This window comes from Eublepharis macularius, chromosome 9 (assembly GCF_028583425.1).
Source record: "Eublepharis macularius isolate TG4126 chromosome 9, MPM_Emac_v1.0, whole genome shotgun sequence".
Classification (NCBI taxonomy): Eukaryota; Metazoa; Chordata; class Lepidosauria; order Squamata; family Eublepharidae; genus Eublepharis; species Eublepharis macularius.
Window position 1 is genome coordinate 1,506,871 of NC_072798.1, and position 20,278 is coordinate 1,527,148.

At 54.5% G+C, this 20,278-nt stretch overlaps 1 protein-coding gene across 1 annotated transcript in view; it reads right to left on the reverse strand.

Moving 5' to 3' along the window:
• Positions 1-20,278, reverse strand: part of SHANK3 (SH3 and multiple ankyrin repeat domains 3) — a gene marked incomplete at its 5' end in the record, with an annotated part of 319,560 nt that overhangs the window by 189,313 nt on the left and 109,969 nt on the right. Inside the window, 4 exon segments of the mRNA XM_054988523.1 lie at positions 9,242-9,308; positions 17,582-17,659; positions 18,910-19,026; positions 19,216-19,383. Of these exon segments, the coding sequence (XP_054844498.1) occupies positions 9,242-9,308; positions 17,582-17,659; positions 18,910-19,026; positions 19,216-19,383 (430 nt within the window).

The window sequence follows — 20,278 nt, forward strand, 5'->3', positions numbered from 1 at the left end:
CGAGAAGATATGCCCAAACTAAGCAGCCACGGCTGGGTGGGTAGAACCAATTGGCCAGAGACAAACAAAACCTTGGAGGGCGCTAGTAAGGAGGTGCATTTAATAATAGCAATAACAATAACAACAACAAGTGTGTTTATAAACCGTTCTGGGCAGATTAGTGCCCCACTCAGAGCGGCGAACAAAGTCAGTGTTATTATTCTGGAGCTGGGCTGAGAGGAGGGGCTTCCCCGAGACCGCCTGCTGCGCTCATGGCAGGAGTGGGAGTTGAACCAGCAGAGGGCTGATTTGCAAGCCAGCCACTTAACCACTCTGCTACAGCAGCTGTTGGCTGGGCATCTCTCCAACCTGGTTTTCAGACTGGGTGTGCCTTCTCAAGCTGGTTTGCTTTGCTTCTGGGAGAGCAGGTAGCAAGGAGGGCCTTCTGTCAGCTCTGCCTGCTGCCCCAGCCAGCCCTCTTCTCGGAAAACAAAGACTTGCCCACCAGTCTTCACACCTTTAGTGACTTACAAAGGAACCAGCGTGCAGAGAATCTGCAGCACTCCACTAGTGCCTGATGCGATTGCTTGCTGCCCCCTGGCACAGAGGGGATCCTGCGAGGCCTGCTACAAGATGCCCTCCAGGGGCAGGACCCTGCATGGTTCCAAGAACGGTGCCCAGAGGAGTTCTCAGCACCTCTCCTGACATACCCTGAGAGCAGCCAGGGAGGCCCTGCTCAGCTCAGCATGCCCACAGCCAAAGCAGAGAGAACTGAGCAGGCAGAGGACTTGAGGTCCTGCTGCAGAATGCCAAAGAACGTTGGTTGTTGCCCTTGAGAAAGGCACAGAGCTGTTTCATCTGGGCAAGCCTCTTTCTGCTCTTTCGGGAAAGAATTCACAAAGGCTGTTTCCCTCTGGTGCTGTGTTCGAGTGCTGGCAGGGTCAACAATGGCCCTCTTTATTGTTGCACAGGCCCTGCTTCAGCCCCCCCCTCCCCCCGTCTCAATATTCTCAAGATGGGATTAGTCTGCAGCAGGGAAAAAGGTTGTCGGCTAGCCTGGAGAGGAGGCGACTGAGAGGGGATATGACAGCTCTCCTCCAGTATTTGAAGAGCTGTCATTGCATAGAGAATGGAGTGGAGTTGTTTTCTATTGCCCCACAAGGCTGGATCAGAAACCACAGGCTAAAATTAAAACAAAAGCATTTCCAGCTAAAAATTAGGAAGAACTTCCTGACAGCCAGAGCGGTCCCTCAGTGGAACAGGCTTCCTCGGGAGGTGGTGGGCTCTCCTTCTTTGTGGAGGTTTTAAAGCAGAGGCTAGAGGACCACCTGACAGCAATGCTGATTCTGTGAACCTGGACAGGTCATGAGAGGGAGGGCAGGAAGGGCTACATCAATGCTTAGTTCTCGGGGCCCCTTCTTATACGCCCAGGGGTCAGGAAGGAATTTCCCCCCAGGCCAGATTGGCCAGGGATCCTGGAGGATTTTTGCCTTCCTCTGGGCATAGAGCAGGGGGCGCGGGGGGGGGGGAGTTGGGCAGGGAAGATAGCTGTGAATTTCCTGCATTGTGCAGCAGGGTTGGACTAGATGACTCTTGGGGTCTCTCCCACCTCTGCGTTTCTAGGCAAGCACACAGTCCCCTGTTCCATTTGTGAATTGGACAAGAATCACTCCTCCTCACTTGCCCCCTCCCTTTTTCTCTAATCAAACGTCCTCTTGGCACACGTCTTGTCCACCTTGGTGATGGTCCTCTTTATTTTTCAAGAGGCTCATGTTAAAAGAACTGGAAATATTTTCTCCAGGGCCTTCAGAAGATTTACCGTCGGTGTTGCATGCCTATTGCCCCCCCCCCCCTAAGAGGTATGATTTATTATATTCTAAAATATGTTTTTACTGCACCCCACAAGCATCCACAAATTTAATCATCATATAAAAGAAAGCAATCTAAAGAAAAACAGAAATCCACCTGCAGCATTTAACTGGGACCCCACGCAGGAGGCAGGCTTGCCTGCGAGGAGACATCGCAGAGGGGCAGCTGGGTACAGAGAGGCTCTCCCTTTGATCTGCAACTTAAGGCCGCTGGGATGCGAGCCCCGCCTCCCTCTCCCCTTTCTCTTCACAGGTGGGCCTGGAACTGTTATTTAACTGGGACCCCCTTGTGCGGGAGGCGCGAACCCCATGGGGGGCCCGGGGCTCTTAGTCTGGGGCGGGCAGCTGGGGAACAGTCACCGGCTACGCGAGAGGAAAGGAACAACATCACTATATTATGAACTGCTTCTGGGGTGGCTGCCACACGGATCGACACTGGTTGCATAAATATACCATGGTTGTAGCCTTAGACTGTTGTCTGAGTTGATATTCCAGCATGTGGCTGTGGGGTGCGGTCCTGAGCTTCTTACTTCCTTGCTTGGTAGAAAATGTAATAATAACATTTGATTTTTGTTATTAAGCTGCCCTTCAGGACAACTTAATGCCCACTCGGAGCGAAAGTGAATATGCCCCCAACACCCCACAAAATAGGGGGTGCAGTTAAAATGATTCACCCACAAAGGCTCACAGACCCTTCCAGATTCCAAAATGCCTTGGGGGATCTTAGAGTCCCAGACACGTGCTCCACAGAAGTTGCTCTAGGCGCATGGGACGCAAAGCTCCTTGAAGCTACTGACACCCTTGCTCCTTGTCGACCCCTCCGGCCCTTGGGACAGAAGCCGGCACCATGGCTGACCACGGAGCTGGCTGACCTGAAGAGGGCCGGAGGATGCCTAGAGAGACGTGGCAAAGAACTCAAATGGGAGCTGCAGAAGACGCTGGAGGAGACCCACGAAGCAGAAGTGAAAGCGGCAGAGAAGCGCCGTTTCTTAGCAGCCGCGGCATCGGCTAATTCACGACCTTCTCAATTGTTTAAAATATCCAGACACCTCCTAACCCCTAAATTTGAACCTTCACAGTCCCAAGAGCAGACAATTAGCTGCGAGGCCTTTGCTAAAATACAACAAATAGGCTCCGATCTAGATGCTGGCTGCAATGCAAACGAGATAGGAGAAATGCTTAATACACCATCTGGCTTACATTTGGACTGCCTTGAACCAATTACAGTGACAGATCTTAACAGGATCTTGATGTCTATGAAAGCCACTACTTGTGCGCTCGATTCTTGCTCATCGTGGCTGTTAACATCAAGTAAGGACCACATAAGTGAACCACTAAGGATTATTGTAAACCAATTGCTAATTTGGGGCACCTTTCTCCGGCAGCTCAAACAGGCAGTTATCCAGCTACTAATTAACAAACCATCCCTAGACAAAACTAACATGGACAATTTTAGCCCAGTCCCTAATATGCCTTTTCTCGGCAAAGTGATCGAGAGAGCAGTAGCTGACCAACTCCAGTTCTTCTTGGATAACTCTAGCACTCTGGACCCTTTCCAGTCTGGATTCAGACAAGGGCATGGGACAGAGACAGCACTAGTAGCATTAGTGGATGATCTCCGTCTGAATATAGACAAAGGCCATGCCTCCTCATTGATTCTATTGGATTTATCTGCAGCCTTTGATACAGTAGACCATGCCATCCGGTTGAGGTGTCTAGAGACAGAAGTGGGCATCAAAGGATGTGCCCTGGACTGGTTTAAATAATTTCTCATGGAATGGATCCCAAGGGTTGCCTTCGGAGATCAGCGGTCTCCAGAATGGGAGCTATCTTACAGGATTCCTTAGGGTACAATCTTATCTTCCATGTTATTCCATCACTCATTTGCAACTATGGAGTTGGGATGTCGTCAATATGCAGGTGATACCGAACTCTGTATCTCGCTATCCAAGCCCTAGAGGATGCAGTAGAAAGATGGCCGCCTGACAGCCGTGGTGAAATGGCTGAAAACAAACTACTTAAAACTGAACCCAGACAAGACAGAAGTGACGCTTGTTCGGAAGGCAGAGATCTCGAAGGACGTTGAAGTCCCCACTTTTGAGGGAGTCCATCTGACCCTCGCAGACTCAGTTAAGAGCCTCGGAGTTATACTGGATCCAGCTCCACTACTATTTATATATATAATCAGAAACCTGCATATAGGCCATAGCAGATTGATTGATTGATTGATTGATTGATTGATTGATTGATTGATTGATTGATTGATTGATTGATTGATGGATTGGATTGGATTGGATTGGATTGGATTGGATTGGATTTATACCCCGCCTTCCCCACAGATGGGCTCAGGGCGGCTAACAACATTCAAAAAATACATTAAAAGTCACAAAAACATAAAATCAATAATTTTTTAAAAGTCATTAAAGTAGTCCAGGAGCAGGCTATTTAAACTAATATTGGGAGTCCGTATACAGGCATAGCAGATGGCCGAGGGCAGCCCCAGAAGAAGTGGTGGTCTTAGATGGAAGAACACCCAGCCAAGGGCAGTCACAGAAGAGGTGGTATAACAACAACAACAACAACATTCGATTTATATACTGCCCTTCAGGACAATTTAACGCCCACTCAGAGCGGTTTACAAAGTATGCTGTTATTATCCCCATAACAAAACACCCTGTGAGGTGGGTGGGGCTGAGAGAGCTCTGAGAGAGCTGTGACTGGCCCAGGGTCACCCAGCTGGCTTCAAGCGGAGGGGTGGGGAATCAAACCCCATACTCCAGATTAGAGTCCTGCCACTCTTAACTGCTACACCAAACTGGCTCTCCCCACTACACCAGAGTGAGGGGGGACACTTGTTGGTCCTCAGCCAAAGGCCTGGTGGAACACCTCCATTTTACAGGCCCTGAGGAACTGTAGTAGGTCCCGCAGGGCCCAAAACTCCAGTGGGAGAGCGTTCCACCGGGCCAGGGACAGGGCAGGAAAAGTCCTGGCCCTGGGTGAGGCCAGATGGATGTCCCTCGGGCTGGGGACCACCAGGAGTTGCTTGTCTGCTGAGCACAATGCCCTGCAGGGGAAGTAATGGGAGAAGCAGTCCCACAGGTATGCCGCCTTGAACCGGATCCGGAACTCCACTGGGAGCCAGTGCAGCTGGCACAGCACAGGAAGGAGGAGCGCTCGGCGTCCCAGTAAGGACCGGGAGTCCCACCACCCTGGCACTGCTAAAGAGAAGACCGTCTCTGTGTGCGTATCTGCCACACTTCGTCCAGCAGAGGACTGGAGAGACCACCCTCTGAGGAGGCTCCACGTACCCAGGAAGGCGGGTGGGGGGGTGTTGCCCCTTGAGACAGCTTGATCCCAGACCATTTCGAGCTCAGCCCTTCAAACTGGGCCCAGGATGCAATGGGGAGGTGGTGCAGATAAGGCTGGGCTGGAGGTGGGTGCTCTGCCAGCTGACTCTGTTGCCTGGACCCTCTGCTGCAGTGTCCAAGCCCTCTCTGCCATGTGTGCTACAGACATTCAGCCCAGGGGGGTGAAGGGGCACAGCTGAAATTGGTTCCCGGCGCTCCTGGCCGCCACATCCAAGAGCAGCCCTGCGCTGCAAGCCCAAACTAGTAAAGGGAAGCCCCCCAGGCCACACAGGGCATGCCCCTGGCCCCAGGTTAGAGAGATGCCCAAGCACCACACCCCCGGGTTTTTAAGGAGGGAGTGGAGGGCAGCATGGCAGAGCCCCGTCTCATCAGATCTCAGAAGCTAAGTAGGATTGGCCCTGGTCAGTACTTGGATGGGAGACCACAGGGGAGGGCTAGGCTGGCTCCGAGGAGGAGCAGCAAACTCTCTCTGGGAAGCCCCTTGAGGCAGTGGCAGCGCGGGCGGCTGAGTGCAGGGTTGGGGGGCCCTCCACCTGCCCCGCCGATGGGGCAGCTGGCTTGCCGTGCGTGCAGCACAGGGAGCGCATGGCAAGCCGGCTGCCCCATCAATGGGGCAGGTGAACCGCGCTGAGTGCCTCCTAGCCCTGCACTCAGCCGCCTGTGCGGCAAGCCGGCTGCCCCAGCCCACGCCATGCTGCAGCCGCCATCTCTGTGGTGCACCGTGCGCTGGGGCGGTCGGCTTACCGCACGGGTGGCATGCCTGCCCTCCGTGATCACGTCACGAAAGTGACATCATCATGCAGTGCCAGGAGCGCGCACACTGCGCGTGGGTGTGGAAAAAGCTGAACAAGGGTTTCCCTGGGTGCCGGCAAGCCCTGCTGCAGGCTGTCCCATTCCAGGCAAAGAACAGCTTCTAACATCAGAGCCACACAGAATCAAACAGGCCTTGCAGACTACGGCAGGACACAACCCGACAGGGTCACCACCACTAGCCGCCCAAGAAGCCTCCTATTACGGCCACTGGACTGAGACACAGCAGGGGCTTCTGAAGGCTCAGCCCCGACCGTTGGACTCTCCCCCCCCGTCCCCCGCCCAGCACTGGACAAGAGAAGGAGCTGCCTGGAGAAGCAGCATTCCAAACCCTGCCAGAGGCTTTCCTGCTCCCCGGAAGGCGGGTCTGGTTAGAAGAACCGCCTCGACTCTGGACTGGCTCTCCAGACCTCCTTGTTTCGTGTCCCCTACAGGCTGCGCCCTTCCTGCTCCCCGGCCTGTCCTTCCTTAACCTTCCAAGGTCCTGAGGGAGGTGCCCAGGCCAGGCCAGGTGGGGACAAAGGCCCACCATCCTGCACGGCCACCTGGGCAATCGGCAGGAGCTTGGCTCGTCCTCCGCACCGTTCCTTGCGTTCCGACCATTCCCGAGCCAACTCCTCCCGGGGCCCGCAGAGGCCAGCCATCTGGGCCTGCTGGACTTCTGCTTCTTTCCCAGCGCTATCTGACCTACTTGGAGTAAGAGCCACGTGCAGCAGAGTCAGCCGTTCCACCTTTAACTGATCTCCTGCCTCAGGAAGTCTGTGCTTTCGTCCTCCCTTGTTAAGAAGAGGAAGTGAGGGGAAACATCTGACAATTCTCATTAAGGAAATCTCCCTTCCATTTGCAGATGGGCCCCGCTTGCTTTCTCCCAGTGCTCCTGTGCCTCACATGTGCGCAAGCAACAGGCATATTTCCTCGGGCAGCACAAATGTTTCCCCATAAGAGACCCTTGCAGTGGCCCCACGCGTTGCTTCAGTCCGGGCCGAGCCAGCAGCACAGCGTGCCCCAGTCTACCTTTCCCCCCCTTTTTTACTGAAGATGTAGGGGAATGATCCTGATTAGGATGATAACACAGGGGGAGGGGGGCTCCAGTCCCACCCCCTGCACATGCTAGGCGGTCTGTGTGGGCGGCGGGGGGGGGGGGATAAAGGTGTGGTGTGATGGTTTGTGTGCTAGACTAGAATCTAGGTGACCCGGGTTCTATTCCTCACTCTGCCTTGGCAGCTTGCGGGGTGACCTTGGGCCAGTCAGGGACTCTCAGCCTAACCTACCTCACAGGGTTATTGTTGAGAGGATAAAATGGAAGAGAGGAGAATTATGTTAGCTGCTTTGTGTCCTCATTGGGGAGAATGGCGAGGTACAAATGGACCAGACAAAAAAATGCCACGGTCCTAATCAAGATCCGGCCCCTGCGGTTTTTGTAAACAGATTTCATCCCTTAACTGGCAGAGGCACCCTGGGATGGACTCAGAGAAGCTGCCATGTCTATTTTGGCTCTCGGCACTACAGGAATATGGGAAGAATCTCGCTGCATCAGACCCAGGGCTCATCTGATCCAGGTGGTCTTCATCGCTGTCCCCCCCCCCCATCACACCTCAGCTTCCCCAAAAAGCCACACCTGGGAGTCAGGCGGTCTCCGCTGAGCCTCCTTCCCACCCCCACCCCCCGGATCACGTTGGGTGGAGCCCCAGAAGCCAGCCTGGACCAGCAAGACTCCCGTGGGGCAGCATCTAATGCAGATACCGGAATGTATTCAGGGATGCTGAATCGTCTCTTATTGATAACGTCAAATGAGCATTAGATTACATTGTTGTTTTCTTTTTCTCTCTTTTTCTTCTTTTCTCTGAAGTAGTGAATAAGGTTATGATAACAGTGTGTTAGTTTTTTTTTAAATCTCTGCATGTGTATGTGTTTATATGTATCTTGAAAATACAAAAAAAAATGCAATCAAGGTCCAGGATGTCTGAAATCACAGCGCCACAAACTCTCCAAGGGCCTCGCGACACTGTGGGCCAACTCCAGTTCCCTCTGCTGTGGTGCCAGAGCCGACTCACCGGGAGAAACAAGTGAACTGTGTGCTGCCAGGCAGGGTCCTCTCCAAATCTGACCTGGAAAGCTTTCCAGGGGCCAGGGGTTCTCCACGCAACTTTCTCTGGCCCGCTGCTGTAAGGAAGGCTCCTGGGCTAGAGGGGCTGGTCTCAATATTCGTGTGTGTGTTTGGGGCGGGGGGTTGTACAGAGGCTGAAGCCACCTCGGCTCCTCAGGCCACAGCAGGCCTGGCCCACCCCCCCCCACCCCCCCCAGAAGCAGAGTTCTCTGACTGACGTTTCATTCCCAAGGACAGGATCCACCTAAAAGCAATCTTGCACAATTTCTGTTTGTTTCAAGGGAGCAGGAAAATCCTTGGGGAGCCAGGGGCCAGCACGACGAGCCCGAGAGAGACCCTAACAAGTTTCCAAGGGGGTGTGTGTTCAGTCCTGGCAAATCAGTGGCAGCCCCCCAAGTGCTGAAGGCAGCAGCCAGTGCCACGGGGGGACAGGCTGGCCCCCCGGGCTGCAGCTCCATCCTTGGCAGAATGAAGACATCCAGTGGGCCCTCGAGTTCAAACCCCGCCCCCCCTCATTTCACTGCAGGAAACCCGAGGCAAGAACAGTGGCCCTCCAGCTGCCACAGGAAGACCTCTGGAGAGGAAGACCCCTCCACCCCCCCACCCCCCCGGGGGGGGTTCCATTGTCAAACCCTCCTCACCATCAGGGAGCGTCTCCTCATGTTCTACTTAAACGTACTGAAGCCATTTCAGGCGCATCCTGCCCTCTCCCCTGAGACTGCCCTTCGTATACTGGAAGAGCACAGTCGTCTCCAACCCTCTCCGGTTCTTCTAAAATGGTAGAGAGTCCAGTAGCACCTTTAAGACTAACCAACTTTAATGTAGCATAAGCTTTCGAGAACCACAGCTCTCTTCGTCAGATGCATCTGATTAAGTGAGCTGTGGTTCTCAGAAGCTTATGCTACAATAAAGTTGCATCTGATGAAGAGAGCTGTGGTTCTCGGAAGCTTATGCTACAATAAAGTTGGTTAGTCTTAAAGGTGCTACTGGACTCTTTACTATTTTGCAGCAAGAGACTAACATGGCTAACTCCTCTGGATCTATGGTTCTTCTAAGACTCTCTGCTGTGCAGGGAGAAATAGTTGGAAAGGATCAAAGGACTGACTCACCAACATCGGACTCTTTGTGAGTTTTGATGATTTCGGCCAGTTCAAAGTTCCCGGCAATGATGGCCACCTGAAACAAGAGGGACAGGACAGAGGTTGGCAACTGAGCACGGCTCTTTGAGACTCAACATGTGATTTGTGTGCATTGTTCTTTCTGCCATTCAACCTCACAACATTCCTGTGCAGTAGGACACTAAAAAACCCCTTTTACCGATGGGGAACAGGGGCTGAAAGTGACCTGCCCAGATTACTACATGAAAGGTAGGACTGTGTCTTGCCCAGATGCTATACCCTTGTGGTTACTGGGCTGTGCTAATCTTGAGCTGGTGGGGGGGGGCACTCTAGGAGGGTTTCTGGAAGGTTGGTTTGGTGTTACTAAACCACATTACATTTGTGCTCTGGCTGGAAGGACCCCCTAAGGGGGTGCAAAGAATCTTTCATCTCTCTGTATCAGACTGCAGAATAAACATGAAGCGCAGCGCCAGTAAGCCGGCAAGGAGGTCTTTTCTGAAGATGGGCACAGAGTCCAGTGTCTCCTAAAAAGCCAGCTAAAAGAAGAGGTGGAGAAGGGAGAAAGGCATTGTGGGAGGCTTCCTGTGCAGCTAGAGACGCTGCTACCCAGTTCAAACCGATATCCCAAGTCTCTTCTTTCCGAAACGCACATCGATGCCAGATGTGGCGTCAGACACACACAACGCAAGTACCCCACACAGCGGACAGGCTCCATGACTGCAACCAGCCAGGTGGACCGTCCGGGTCGTGGGCAGGAAGGCTCGTGGCTCCAGCAGAGGAGGCTCATGGCCCCTCCAGGAAGTGCAGCCTCCCTCGGCCTCAGGCCGCTGAGGGAATCGAGGGAGGGTTGGCTTCCGCTCTGAGCTGAGCTCCCTGCTTTGTTAGCAGCATTTTCTTTTCAAATGCTAAAGACAGAGCGGTAGGGCCGGCCCAGTGGGAATGGACGGGTTACACCCTCTCTTGCATCCCTGCACAGGCCCAAGGCCAGTTGAGTCTTCAGGAGCCTCCAGTCTGTACTGTCTGCTTGAGTCCTTGGGCACGAAGCTCACTGAGCGACCTTGAGCCAGACATACCTTGCCAGGTTGTACTAAGAATAAAATGCTATTAAAGCCCAGGAATGTGGCCCCGAGTTCCGGAGGATCAGCAGCTACAAGTCTGATGCACGGTTCCTAAGTACGTCACAGCCCCTTCCTGGCAGCGGCCCCTGCGCTTCTGCAAGTGCCCCCTAGACCGAGATCCAATCTTCCTTCTCTCTGGAGGATTCTCATGCGGCAGGAGAGGAGGTTCATAATCGCTTACGACGGTGCGCAGCCGTAACCAATCCAAGATGTGGCAGTCTGATCACAAGTATGAAACGGATGCAGAAGAGCGTGAAATGCTGCTGTCGTAATGGAGGCCCAGAAAATGGCACATCTCTCATTAGCAGGATGGGGTGGGGGTGGGGGGCGCACCTTGACCATGAGCCAGATTCAGAACTTCCAAAAGAAGGGCGGGTGAGTCACTGGAGCGGCAGCCCTGCGAGACTCAAGAGTCTTGGAAGGAAGGATCCCACAGATGCCCCCCCTCCCGACTTCTGGGTCTCAAGGCCACGCTGGCTAGAGCTGTTGGGGTGGATTCTTGCGCCTTGGCTGCTCTTGCCACGCATCGCTGGGCTGCTCGCTGGAGCTTTTCTTCTACTGGATTGGTTAACGGAACAGCCTGGTGGCTGGACTGAGGGCCCGGCAAAGTGACGCTCCATCTCAGCACAATTACGTGTCTCCCTATGGTTTCTCTGCTCTGCTCTGACATCAGGTGGCACAGAAGCGCAAAGCACTCTGCATCTGTGCCCCCCTCCCCCCCGCCTGGAAATTTGGGGCTGCAGGACAACAGCTGCATCACGCAAATGAATGGGGGAGGGGGATGGACATCTGTGATCCAAGACTGGGAAAGGAAAACTGAGGTTTTAGGTTTGATCACCTGGTCAAGATTCTTTGGTGGGCTTTTGAGCATCCACAAAGCTTCCGAGGACTGGAGCAGGTCATTCGTACAGCCAGGCCCGTGGCTCTCGGGACCTTTCCCAGCCCGGTCATTTGCAGTCTTTCAGGGACTGAGCCTGGAGACCTTCCATACACAAAGCTGGGCTGTCCGGAAAAGTCCCTTCTACATGGGAAGCCGGGGCGGGGGCGGGAAATGATGCCCGAGGTTTTTCTTGTTTGCTCTGCTCCCTTCTCCTGCTTTGGTTTCTCTTCGGCATGGAGGTGCCGGAGTGAAGCAGAGGACATGCTTAAGCTGCAATTCTGCATTTCGAGTTCAAAGTGCTGCAACTTGTGACTCCTTTTCAAGGGGGGGGAGAAGCCAAGAGTATTGCCATGGGGGGGGGGGTCGGACAAGCAAGACCTCGCAAGCATTCAGCCGCTGTGTCAGCCCCGGTTGGAGGGACCCACCTCCACCTTTTGGCTCAGATGGTGTCACACACACCCCTCCAGGTAAGAGCCAGGTCTCAATCTCCCGCTGGGAGATCGAGGGGGCCTGGCAACCCTACCTGTAACTCATTCCAGTCTCATTCTGATTGTAGCATTTTGTATCTCCTGTAGCTTCCAGACAGTCTTCAAGGGCAACCCAATCTACAGCTCATAGTAGTAATCTAATCTAGCTGTTGCCAGGGCACGTACCACAGTGACAAGATTTTTTCCACCCCAGAAGGCCACAGTCCCCAGCGGGAGCTAGTAGAAGGCACTTCTGGCCACTTCTGGCCACTTGTTTATCTAACAGGAGGCCTGGGTGCAGGAGATGGTTCCCACTGGAGTGACAGTGGACTGAAAACACGCTCTTGATGCCCTTTGTGAGCCAACATTTAGTGGGGGAGAGTAAGCAACAAACATGTACATTTTCTTCTTTAAAATGCATCTTCAGTGGATAGGCAGTCCTGATCAGAGTTGCACCCAACCAAACCTACTGTACTTAGGATTCCACTGTGAAACGAAACCTTCCGCTGCACTGTCTCGAAACAGAAGGCGCTACTCACTTTGACCTCTGGCGGGAAAGGCCATGTTGTATATCCTAAAGTGGATACATTCAGGGCATGAGCAAATGCTCCATTTCTCACTTCCACATCCCCCCCAGTTTATTCCTCAGAGTTACTGAGGCCAGATCAAAGAATCTCCTTCTCTCCCAGGCTGCAATAAGCAACTGGCCCAAAGAACTGAATGCCCCCATGGGGTTTAGAGCCAAAGCTACGTAAATCCCAGCACTGCTCCAGTCGGCTGCTGACCCATCAGCTGTCTCTTCTTCCAGGGCTTGTGGGGTCCCCCCAAAGCATCCCAAGTGTCCTGTATTCTGGATCTGAGTTTGAGAAGAACGCCGCTCGCCCTCCAAAGCTGCAACTCTGGGAGACCAACGTACTGTTCCAGCTAATAATAGTTTCTGCAAACTCAGAGGCCCCGACATCTGTCAGTGGCGGAGAGTGCCTCCCAGTGGCCAGAGTGACGGCCTGACCCCCTTCCCATGGACTAAGCCGCCACCCAGCACACAATGCACAGAACTAAACACACCTGGGTGCAACGTGTCAGGGTGGAGCATTTTGTATCCAGGAGTCTGGATCTCAAGGAATATTAAGCAACTTCAACAGTGCAATCCAAAGCAAAGTTACTCCAGTCTAAGACCATTGATTTCAATAGGCTTAGACTGGAGTAACTCTGCTTAGGATTGCACTGTAAGTGTATCCTGAGGGTCAGGATCAGGCCAGATCATGGATTCGCCCCCCCCTCCAAGTTCTACTGCTAAAATGAGCCATTGCAGTTCAAGTCCACCTGGAGGTCACATCCTTTGGCCCGGAAGGTCTGGGGCAAGTTTGTGTGTGGAGGGAGGGTCAGCTTGGGAGAGTCACCCCTGGGGCTGAAGCCAGTGCTCCCAGCAGCCGCCTTGCAGCCTATTAATTCGTGTGTGTGTGTGTGTGTGGCCTCCTTCTTAAGTCAAGAGGCCCCCTTCTTGGCAAAGTGATGCCTGCAGCCTCCCTTCCCCTGGGAGTCTTGCTGACAAAGACCTGCGGCAAAAATAGCCTTGGATTTATCACCAGCACAATGTCAGCAGCGTGCAAAAGGAGAGCCGGGTCTGATCTCCAAAGTGCTGCTCTGGCAGCCGGTCCAGTTTCACTTTTCCAAGGTTCCGTGACATCCGACTGGAGAAAGCCACTTGCGGGAGAGGTGGGGGTGTGGGGGGCACTGCCCACAGCCCTTGGTCTCCTGTGCCCCTGCTGATTGAGAATGGGGCTCTGGCAGCTCCCAATGAAGCTGCCACCCGAGGCTGCCACCGGAGCTTTCTGCCACCACTTGGACTTGGAGTGGGCGGGGGCTGAGGAACGCACAGACGACACGTCTTCCTAACCTTCAAAGCTTGGTCTGTGACTGGCCTTGGCAGCAAGGAAGGCAGGCCTGATCCGCCTGTGCCCACAGGAATGCCCTCGGCTCCTTTCCAGAGACCTGTGGAAGCCGCCTCTGCCAAGACATCCTGGAGGCAACCCGCTGGCAAATTGTTGGGGAGGACTTAGTTGCTGTTTCCAGCCCCTGCCTGACTGGGCTTGCCTTTCCAGAGCCCTCTTTCTTGCTTCAGGTTCTGACCCAGCGTTTGGGGAAATGAGCCATTGCAAGCAGAGCAGAGAAGGAGGAGTGAGAGCTGAGCAGAGTCCTCCCGCGCCCTTCCCTTGACTGAGGCACCTGCGGAGCTTGCTCATTCGTTCGTTCGTTCGTTCGTTCGTTCGTTCGTTCGTTCGTTCGTTCGTTCGTTCGTTCATTCATTCATTTGTAGTCTGCCTTTCTCACAGAGAACCAAGGCAGACTGCACAATGCAAATGAAATACAACATAATCAACAACTAAGAAATTCACTGAGCAAAATATAACTGTTATCAACAGTTACGACTTCCAGTGAGAAGATAATTTGAAAAAAAGCATAACGCTTGCCCCTCCACTGGGACACAGGTTCGCATCCGGGTGGGGGCATGCTGGCCTTATCCTGCGTCCATAGATCTGGTGATGGGGATCCAGGCACAGGTCTTCTGATAGTATTTAGACATTAGATTCCTCTTGTGTAGGACAAGGGTTGGGATCCGGGCATGTAAAGCCAACACGGTGCAGTACTGAGAGCATTTGATTAGGATCTGAGTTCCCAGGTTCGATTCCATGCTCTGCCATTGAATGGTGACCTTGGGCCAGTCATTCCAACCTACCTCACAGGGTTATTGTGAGGATAAAATGGAGGAAAGCAGAAAAACGTAAGCCACTTTGGGTCCTCAATGGAGAGAAAGGCCGGAAGAAGTGAAGGGAAAGATGGGAAATGCCTGGGAGTGGAGCCTGGGAAGGGCACAGGTTGGGGAGGGAGGGAGGGAGGGAGGGAGGGAGGGAGGGAGCGGTGTCGTCTGAGCCGGGAGGAGGAGTACAGGAGTGGCTGCTGAAGAGGTGAATTTTTTCCTTGCCTTAGCTGCCAGGGAAACAACTGGCCAAGGCTCGCTGTGAGCTTAGCTTGCAAAGGAGTCACCTTCCCCTTCGTTTCTCCCTGTGTGTAGCGGGGGGGGGGGGCGCTAACGGAGGAAGGCCCGTCTCCTTGGGAGCCACACCCACCACGCCCTCTGCTTTTGTCAGGTAGAGGCCAGGAGCCTTTGAAATTTAAAGGCATTCTCCTCGCCAGAGGGCTCTTGGCCTGCGGCTCTCAGCCTGGGGGATCAAACCTGCCCCCCCCCGTAAGATTCCCCCCCCCTACTTTCTCTTACATAGAGGCTTATTTTGTTGTGTTACCGCCTTTGCTCTCAGGTTCCTTTGAGCCAGCGCTGCTCACGGAAAGCAGATTCCATGGAGGAAACCTGTTTTGCACGGCAGCCATAAGCAGATTTCTTTTTGGGAAGAAGGTGATGGCAACTGGAGGGCCATTTCGAGTGACCTGCCAAGTGTGTGCTATGCTTGCCTTCCTCCCTGAAGACAAGAAGGGCTTCATTTGTCATAAGTGCAGTCTGATAGTGTTACTCGAAGGAAAAGTGAAGAGCCTGGAGGGACGGATTGGTCCCCTTTAAGAGGCCGAAGAGGGAGGGGATTTCATCCCCCAAAGTCCCCAGGCCCTGCAGAGGGATGGGAAGAGGGGCGGCGGGGACAATAAAACAGAATATTCTCTTATGAGGCCTCCTCAGCGATCAACAGCACGAAGGCGCAGAGCGAGGCGGCACTCAGAGCCACTGGGGCCGAGGAATCGATGCTCGGCCCTTGCTGACGTGACAGAATCACTGGCAGACGTACAACTACAAGGACCGGAAAGAACAAGTCGGGGGCGCCATGGAGCTACGAGCAAATAGCAGGAAAAGGGAAAGGAAAGTCTCGGTGACTGGTGGTGACTCTCTGCTGAGGGGCGTGGAGCATCCTGCGTCCAGGCCCGACCCCATGGCCCTTGCTTGCTGGGGGGGGGGGGGCGAAGATCAAGGTCATCACAAACCAGATGGCCAAGCTAGTCAAACCAACAGACCATTACCCGTTTGCGATGGTTCATGGGGGAACGAATGACGTGGCCATGAACACAGCTGAACACATCAGGGCTGACTATGAAGTTCTTGGGAGGCAGCTGAAAGGGATGGGGGGCCCAGGTGCTTTTTGCTTCGATCCTGCCAAAGAAAAGGACCTCCTGCTAAAGAGTGGAGATATCTGGGTGAAGGTAAGAGAGGGAAGCCCCTCCCCACAGCCACAGTCCAAACGTTGGCTCCAATTTCAAAAGCAGCCAAAACCAAATCTCCCACCGCTGTGTCTTGGTCGTCATAGCGGCAAATCCCTTTTGGTTAGAGAAGCACACACAGAGACCCCACTGAAGGCTTTCCAGAGAGGGACTCGTGACCCCATTCGATCATTCACAAGAGCAGCTCACTCTCCCAGAAGTGCCCTGGAGAAATCAAAGCCCCCATCTCATTGACTCCAAACAAGGCTCCACTGTGGGGGGTTTGCAGGTTGTTTTCAAAGCAGCCCCTGGGGCTGTTTGGTGGATCTCTTCCGGCAACCAGTGTCCAGCAGCCGCGGTCCAACCAGAGGGTGACAGGCAGGGCGGGGGGAGGAGGGAAACTGTAACGCAAGACGGGGGAAGATTCGGCCCCTTGAAAAGGGAAGCTAAGATCCCACTAACCAAGCCATGCTCAGGTGCAAAACTCCACGTTGTGAGTATGGGGGGGGGGGAATGCAATAGCCCTGCAACAGAAGGGGGGGCCTGCAGACTATGCTCAGGAGACCATTTTGCATAAATGGTCCACTTTGAATTTTTTAAGCATGTGCGTCATTTTAAATCCTTCATGTCGAGGAGGAGCAGAGTGGGGCAGACACTTTGGCTCTGAGACGCGGCAGGTGAGCAAGCAGTTAAGTGTGAGTGTGCGTGTGCGTGCACACGTATGCTGCTTCTCTTCTCCAGATTCTCCACTTTTCTGTGGCTAACCCCACAGCATCTCTTGTGGTGGCAAAAAAGGCCAATTCAATCCTGGGTTGTATCAAAGGGGCCATTGCATCGAAATCGCAGGAGGTCATAGCCCCTCTCTATACTGCCTTGGTCAGGCCGCACCTGGAGTATTGTGTGCAGTTCTGGAGGCCTCACTTCAAAAAGGATGTGGACAAAATCGAGAGGGTGCAGAGGAGAGCGACGAGAATGATCAGGGGTCTGGAGACTGAGCCCTACGAGGAAAGGCTGAGGGCCTTGGGAACGTTTAGTTTGGAGAAGAGGAGGTTGAGGGGGGACATGATTGCTCTCTTTAAGTATTTGAAAGGCTGTCATTTGGAGGAGGGCAAGGAGCTGTTCCAGTTGGCAGCAGAGGGTAGGACGCGAAACAATGGGCTTAAATTCCATGCACAAAGGTACCGGCTGGATATTAGGAAGAACTTTTTCACGGTCAGAGTAGTTCAAAAGTGGAATCAGCTGCCTAGGGAGGTGGTGAGCTCCTCTTCACTGGCAGTCTTCAAGAAGAGGCTGGATGAATACTGGTCAGAGATGCTTTAGGCTGATCCTGCACTGGGCAGGGGGTTGGACTAGATGGTCTGTAGGGCCCCCTCCAACTCTGTGATTCTGTGATTCTTCCTGTGCAACTGCTACGGAGTGCCGCTGGCCTCCTGGGTCGAGGGTGCCCTGCAGCCTAACAGAGGCATCAAAACTCAGTAGGGCCTCTCGAGTCCGAGCGAGTAAGCCAGGCACTGGGCACCTCGTGTGTTTGGTGGTATTGGGCCTGGGAAGCTTGGGGAGGCCCTGAGGGGAGGGGGAGGTCGAGGGACTTGGAGGCACAAGAGATGAGGAGAGCGGCGGAGAGGCTGCAGCCCACAAGAAACCAGGTGTGTGTTGGCCCTCCTACCTGGAATGCCGTCTGGCTGTTATAGTTCCGGATTTCCTTGCTGGCCCCACGGAACAGAAGCACTCGAGCACAGCTCTCCTATCAGGGGGAAGAGGGAAGAAGCATCAGCGCCCCTGGCTGGGGAAGCAGGGAGGACCAGCCGGGCAGGGGGCCTCTCACAGGGGCCTATAGGAGCCTGGAGTCTCAGGGAGGGAATGGCCCTCATTGGTCGGCTCTGCGGCACAGGGATGCATGCGGTGGTTTTCCACATGGGTCTGAATCTTTCCCATACGCCAAGCTGCCTTGCACTGAGCCAGGCCACCGGTCCATCCAGCCCAGTATCACCTCCTGTGCCTGGCTGTGGGCCTCCAGGTCCTCCCAGCCCTGCCCTGCTCCTGGCGCCCTTTGAACTGGAGAGGCCAGAAGACATTTGGCCTGCAGAGCCACTTCTTTGTCTCTCCCCCCCCCCCCCCCCGCTTGGCCAGGGCTCCTCCTCTGCATCTGACATGGAAGGGCAGGGGCACTGGCCCAGCTTTTTCTTCTTCACTTCTTTCCTGCTGGGCTACACCAACCATTCTCCAGCCACGGAGCTGAGCTGCCTCTGGAAACCTCACTGGTAGGATGCCGAGGGGCATGCTCAGCTGTTCCCTCCAGCAGCGGTACAGTGCTGCTGCTCACAGAGCCTCTCTGCACAAGGCACCTTACATCAGTAGGCTCGAGTGAAAGATCTGACAATTGTTCTCCCATGGACGCATCTGACGAAGAGAGCTGTGGCTCTCGAAAGCTTATGCTACGATAAAGTTGGTTAGTCTTAAAGGTGCTACTGGACTCTTTACTATTCTCCCATTGGGGATCCACACGCACCACTAGGGAGACAGAGTACACGTGAATGAAAGACCGCACAGAAAGGAAGTCGCTTGAACGCCTCCGTGGAAGACGTCTTGTGTAGAGAGACTCGTGGAGGCTCCGTTTGGCTTCTCGTGGCCCAATCCTTTTAAAAGGCCGTTTAAGAATTAGACAAACCACATAACCAAGAACAGGACGGTGAACAGTGGGAGGGGCCCCCACGTCTGAGTAATTCTTGGCTCAACACGCTGGCAGGAAGGGGACCACGTGGCTGAACCATGCAAATCTTTGCAGGGGCCGAAGAGGGGCTTCAGGTTAAATCCTCTGCCAAGTCCCTTCTGCCCTCCCCCTCCCGGGGCTACCACGCCCAGGCACCGGCAGGGAACGTCCAGCCCTGCAGGAGAAACAGGCCACCGACCGGCAACTGAAGGCCGTCCCCAGCAGCAGGCATTACAGCCGTCTAGTCTGGAAGGCCCTGCGGTTCTGGGGGGAGGTGGTCTCACCTGGTTGTAGAGAGCACAGACGTGGAGGGCAGTGTTCCCCGAGGCATTCTGGGACGTCATGTCGGCCCCGTAGAAGAGAAGGTGCTCCAAGTGCTGCACGTGCCCGTAGCGACAGGCCTGCAGGGCGGGGAAGGAAGAGACGAGGCTGAGGAGGGGCCAAAAGGTGAGCCCTGGGCTCACCAGCTGCCACCCCCCAGGTAAGGGCCTCCGACTGAGTGCCTAGTGATGATCTGCCCTTGAGCAGGCTGTGACAGCAAGCCGAACGCCCGGGTCTGGCCCGGCCCCCCACCCCCGGGAGCCACTCACCTGGTGGATTTCCTGCCAGCCATTCTCATCCACGCAGCCCACCTTGGCGTAGTCATGCAGGAGCAGCTCACAGCAGTAGGGGTCTCCTCCCACCATGGCACTGTGGTACAGAGGCGTTAATCCGCGGCTGTCCTTGTAATCTGTAGAGGCCCCCAGGTCTAACAGCGTCTGCGCAAACACAGTCACAGGCAGGCGGGGCCTTCGATCAGAGCTTCGGTGCAAAGAGGTGTGGGTGGGGAGGTGGAGGGCAGGTTGAGCAACGGGGAAGTGGCAGCGGGCTTCACAAGCGCACACACGAGCACACAGGGCAGCGCTTGGAGAAGGGAAAGCACTTTGCCGCCTGGGCCCAAAGGGCACGTGCCCAGGATCCGCCGGCAGAGAACAGCTGCCCTGCAGTGGCTGGCAAGTCCCTTGTGAAAAGGGAGTTCCAAGCGTTCACTTGATCCTCTAGGGCTGCTTTGACGAGGGTGTTTTGGTCAGGGTGAAATACGTGATGCCCCTGCTTTTCAGGGGGAGCCCCCACATTGTACTATCCATTTTGGGGCTCATGGGGCTTTCCCATGTAACCGGAGAGAAAGGGGGAAAAACCCTTCGCTCCAGCTCAGAGGGGATCATGGTGGGCGGCTCCGGGTGAAGTCTCCATGCGGCTGCTTTCCCCACATCCTGTCTGGGCTCTGGGGTGTAGCAGAGCTCTGCCTTCAGAGCAGCATGCGAAGAAACTCTGTCATCCCATCGGCCCTTTAACCGGTTGGGTTTTTTAAAAAGTTAACAGCTGAGCCGTGCAAAACCAAGCTACTAGCACTGGCCTACTTTGCAGGGCTGTTGAAGGATCACTGGGGTTGTTAACCTGCTGAGCTCTGAACATGTGAGATGCAGGATCCCTGTCCTCATTGAGGATAACTCCGTCTGCAGCTCATTCTGACGACCCCTCCCACAGCTTTCCCCTCCCTTCCAAAAAGTTACAACGCTCTTTAGGATACAAACTGGGTAGCAGTTTGCTAGCAGAAGGGCACTTGCCTGGCACATCACTGGGCCAGATGCCCCCCCCCCCGGGCACAGGCAG